General features: G+C 53.3%; 1 protein-coding gene across 1 annotated transcript in view; it reads right to left on the bottom strand.

The window, feature by feature from the left end:
- Window positions 1-4,796, bottom strand: part of LOC108803509 (copper-transporting ATPase 1-like) — a gene marked incomplete at its 3' end in the record, with an annotated part of 18,306 nt that overhangs the window by 6,755 nt on the left and 6,755 nt on the right. The window contains exons 5-6 of the mRNA XM_018575345.1: window positions 2,746-2,928; window positions 544-707 (exon numbers count right to left, since the gene is read on the bottom strand). Coding sequence (XP_018430847.1) covers window positions 544-707; window positions 2,746-2,928 — 347 coding nt within the window. The remainder of the gene's footprint in view (window positions 1-543; window positions 708-2,745; window positions 2,929-4,796) is intronic.

Below are 4,796 nucleotides of genomic sequence, written 5' to 3'. Positions count from 1 at the left end.
GGGGGTGCTCCTTTAACCCATCGGAGCTTCTGTTTGGAGAACCTACAAATCTCAGAACACTTTGTCCTCGGCAGTCCATGTACAAACCCCATGCTGACTTCCTCTTACTACTTCCTCCTGCCTCGCCTGTTTGTCTTGGCGTGCCGACTATAATTCCATGCCAGGGTCACATGACCCGAGAACCGCAGATACCCTCAGCCATGAGGAACTCTCACCAAATGTAAAGGCACATGAGGGGTGTCACTGGAAGATAAGCTCCGCCCTCATTCATCAGTCAGGGAGAAGGGAGACAGGAAGTGAGAGTGTGACGACACCGCAGGGAGACAGGAAGCGACAGTGTGACCACACAGCAGGGAGACAGGAAGTGAGAGTGTGACCACACAGCAGGGAGGGAGACAGGAAGTGACGGTGTGACCACACAGCAGGGAGGGAGACAGGAAGTGACGGTGTGACCACACAGCGGGGAGGGAGACAGGAAGTGACAGTGTGCCCCTCCCCCGGATCCATGGTGTAGAGTGTATTGGAGGGGTATTGTAGTCTTACCACCAGTTCCAGCACTCCATCTCCTTCATCACAGTTCTCAATCACAGAGGCCTCGAATCCCAGCTCCTGAATGAGCTCAGCAATGGCCGCCGGCTGTATGAGCACCGGGTTGTACCGGACCTCGGCCTTCCCCGCCATCAGAGCCACCAGGACGGAATGTATACCTGAAACAAAGACGAGACGTGTCGCTACAGCCCTGGAGGCACAGGAAGGGGAAGTCAAATTCGAAGTGTCCCTGGGGGCCCCGGATGACAACAGTGCCATGAGGTGACAGGATACAGGCAACGCGTTTCAGGAGCTCCAACCTCCTTCTTCACCAGGACTAAGGGACAAGACTACCAAATATTGTACAGAAGAGGATCAAAAACCAGAGTCTGCCGGACCTCATGTACTATATCCATCTCATGTCCATCCTCTGGTGTCCTTCCCTATAACTCCTCCCATCTGTCCTCTGGTGTCCCTCCCCTATAACTCCTCCCATCTGTCCTCTGGTGTCCCTCCCCTATAACCCCGCCCATCTGTCCTCAGGTGTCCCTCCCTATAACCCCGCCCATCTGTCCTCAGGTGTCCCTTCCCTATAACCCCGCCCATCTGTCCTCTGGTGTCCCTTCCCTATAACTCCTCCCATCTGTCCTCTGGTGTCCCTCGCCTATAACCCCGCCCATCTGTCCTCTGGTGTCCTTCCCTATAACTCCTCCCATCTGTCCTCTGGTGTCCCTCCCCCTATAACTCCTCCCATCTGTCATCAGGTGTCCCTCCCCCTATAACTCCTCCCATCTGTCCTCTGGTGTCCCTCCCCTATAACTCCTCCCATCTGTCATCAGGTGTCCCTTCCCTATAACTCCGCCCATCTGTCCTCTGGTGTCCCTCCCCTATAACTCCTCCTATCTGTCCTCATGTGTCCCTCCCCCTATAACTCCTCCCATCTGTCCTCATGTGTCCCTTCCCTATAACTCCGCCAATCTGTCCTCTCTCCTCATGTGTCCCTTCACTATAACCCCTCCCATCTGTCCTCTGGTGTCCTCCCCTATAACCCCGCCCATCTGTCCTCTGGTGTCCTCCCCTATAACCCCGCCCATCTGTCCTCTGGTGTCCTCCCCTATAACCCCGCCCATCTGTCCTCTGGTGTCCCTTCACTATAACCCCTCCCATCTGTCCTCTCCCCTTATTTGTAATTTCTTCATAGCTCCTCCCGTTTGTCCTTTTCCCTATAGCTCCTCCCATTTGTCCTTTCCCTATAACCCCTCCCATCTGATCTCTCATTTGTCCTTTCCTCATAGCTCCTCCCATCTATCCCCTCATTTGTCCTTTCCCTATAACCCCTCTCATCTGTCCTCATCCCTCATTTGTCCTTTCCTCATAGCTCCTCCCATTTGTCCTTTCCCTTTAACGCCTCCCATCTGTCCGCTCTACTGTGTCCCTTCCCTATAGCTCCTCCCATCTGTCATCTCCCCTTATTTGTCCTTTCCTCATAGCTCCTCCCATTTGTCCTTTCCCTATAACCCCTCCCATCTGTCCTCTCCCCTTATTTGTCCTTTCCTCATAGCTCCTCCCATTTGTCCCTTCCCTATAACTCCTCCCATCTGTCCTCCCACCTCATGTGTCCCTTCCCTGTAGCTCCTCCCATTTGTCTTTTCCCTATAACCCCTCCCACCTGTCCTCTCCCCTTATTTGTCCTTTCCTCATAGCTCCTCCCATTTGTCCTTTCCCTATAGCTCCTCCCATTTGTCTTTTCCCTATAACCCCTCCCACCTGTCCTCTCCCCTTATTTGTCCTTTCCTCATAGGTCCTCCCATTTATCTTTTCCCTATAACCCCTCCCATCTGTCCTCTCCCCTTATTTATCCTTTCCTCATAGCTCCTCCCATCTGTCCTTTCCCTGTAGCTCCTCCCATCTGTCCTCTCTCCTCATCTGTCCCTTCCCTGTAGCTCCTCCCATCTGTCCCTTCCCTGTAGCTCCTCCCATCTGTCCCTTCCCTGTAGCTCCTCCCATCTGTCCCTTCCCTGTAGCTCCTCCCATCTGTCCCTTCCCTGTAGCTCCTCCCATCTGTCCTCATTAGGAGGTGCAGGAAAGCTGCTCTACAATCTCCTGGGTGGAATCATGAAACAAATATTTGTAATCTGCGGGCGGGACAACCTTCCGGTGACGCGCGGCTGCGGCAGAGTTCCCGATAAGACGCCGGCGGTGGTATTCAGTACTCACCGTCCTCCTTGCGAAGATTTCTCTCTATGTTGGCGACACAGGAAGCGCACGTCATGCCGGAGACCCGAATGAAACACTTGTTGCTTGTGCTGCTCTCCTGCTTGCTCTTCACAGGCATTTCTTGGGAAGAAGGGTGCGGAGGTTTCCGGGGGGGATCCAATGAGGTGACAGATGTCATTCCTTCTATGAACGAGGAATAAATGTGACACAAGGTGCACCGTGATAACCACGCACATGTATGTTATAGACAGGAACACACCCCTCCCGATAACACGCCGGCGCCATGATCAGCCTTATCTACCCCTGACACCGGCCATGAGGTCACTATTCACTGATTGGACCATCAGCTCACCCACCAATCATGTATGAGCTCATTTTATCCTAGGGTATGCGAATCTATAATATGCATCACAGGGGGACGCATCACAGGGGGACCCATCACAGGGGGACGCATCACAGGGGGACGCATCACAGGGGGACATATCACCTCTGTGCTCCCCAACAAGGGTTCCCTCAGGAAACGTCTCCCCTCTGTGCTCCCCAATAAGGGTTCCCCCAGGAAACATCTCCCCTCTTCCCTCCCCTATAACCCCGCCCATCTGTCCTCAGGTGTCCCTCCCCTATAACTCCTCCCATCTGTCATCAGGTGTCCCTTCCCTATAACTCCGCCCATCTGTCCTCTGGTGTCCCTCCCCTATAACTCCTCCTATCTGTCCTCATGTGTCCCTCCCCCTATAACTCCTCCCATCTGTCCTCATGTGTCCCTTCCCTATAACTCCGCCAATCTGTCCTCTCTCCTCATGTGTCCCTTCACTATAACCCCTCCCATCTGTCCTCTGGTGTCCTCCCCTATAACCCCGCCCATCTGTCCTCTGGTGTCCTCCCCTATAACCCCGCCCATCTGTCCTCTGGTGTCCCTTCACTATAACCCCTCCCATCTGTCCTCTCCCCTTATTTGTAATTTCTTCATAGCTCCTCCCGTTTGTCCTTTTCCCTATAGCTCCTCCCATTTGTCCTTTCCCTATAACCCCTCCCATCTGATCTCTCATTTGTCCTTTCCTCATAGCTCCTCCCATCTATCCCCTCATTTGTCCTTTCCCTATAACCCCTCTCATCTGTCCTCATCCCTCATTTGTCCTTTCCTCATAGCTCCTCCCATTTGTCCTTTCCCTTTAACGCCTCCCATCTGTCCGCTCTACTGTGTCCCTTCCCTATAGCTCCTCCCATCTGTCATCTCCCCTTATTTGTCCTTTCCTCATAGCTCCTCCCATTTGTCCTTTCCCTATAACCCCTCCCATCTGTCCTCTCCCCTTATTTGTCCTTTCCTCATAGCTCCTCCCATTTGTCCCTTCCCTATAACTCCTCCCATCTGTCCTCCCACCTCATGTGTCCCTTCCCTGTAGCTCCTCCCATTTGTCTTTTCCCTATAACCCCTCCCACCTGTCCTCTCCCCTTATTTGTCCTTTCCTCATAGCTCCTCCCATTTGTCCTTTCCCTATAACCCCTCCCATCTGTCCTCTCCCCTTATTTGTCCTTTCCTCATAGCTCCTCCCATTTGTCCCTTCCCTATAACTCCTCCCATCTGTCCTCCCACCTCATGTGTCCCTTCCCTGTAGCTCCTCCCATTTGTCTTTTCCCTATAACCCCTCCCACCTGTCCTCTCCCCTTATTTGTCCTCTCCTCATAGCTCCTCCCATTTGTCCTTTCCCTATAGCTCCTCCCATTTGTCTTTTCCCTATAACCCCTCCCACCTGTCCTCTCCCCTTATTTGTCCTTTCCTCATAGGTCCTCCCATTTATCTTTTCCCTATAACCCCTCCCATCTGTCCTCTCCCCTTATTTATCCTTTCCTCATAGCTCCTCCCATCTGTCCTTTCCCTGTAGCTCCTCCCATCTGTCCTCTCTCCTCATCTGTCCCTTCCCTGTAGCTCCTCCCATCTGTCCCTTCCCTGTAGCTCCTCCCATCTGTCCCTTCCCTGTAGCTCCTCCCATCTGTCCCTTCCCTGTAGCTCCTCCCATCTGTCCCTTCCCTGTAGCTCCTCCCATCTGTCC

The sequence above is a fragment of the Nanorana parkeri genome, unplaced genomic scaffold, assembly GCF_000935625.1.
Source record: "Nanorana parkeri isolate BGI_ZX_2015 unplaced genomic scaffold, ASM93562v1 scaffold3815, whole genome shotgun sequence".
Lineage (NCBI taxonomy): Eukaryota > Metazoa > Chordata > Amphibia > Anura > Dicroglossidae > Nanorana > Nanorana parkeri.
Note: the sequence above shows the minus strand (reverse complement) of the source record. Positions and strands in the feature narration are given on the sequence as shown.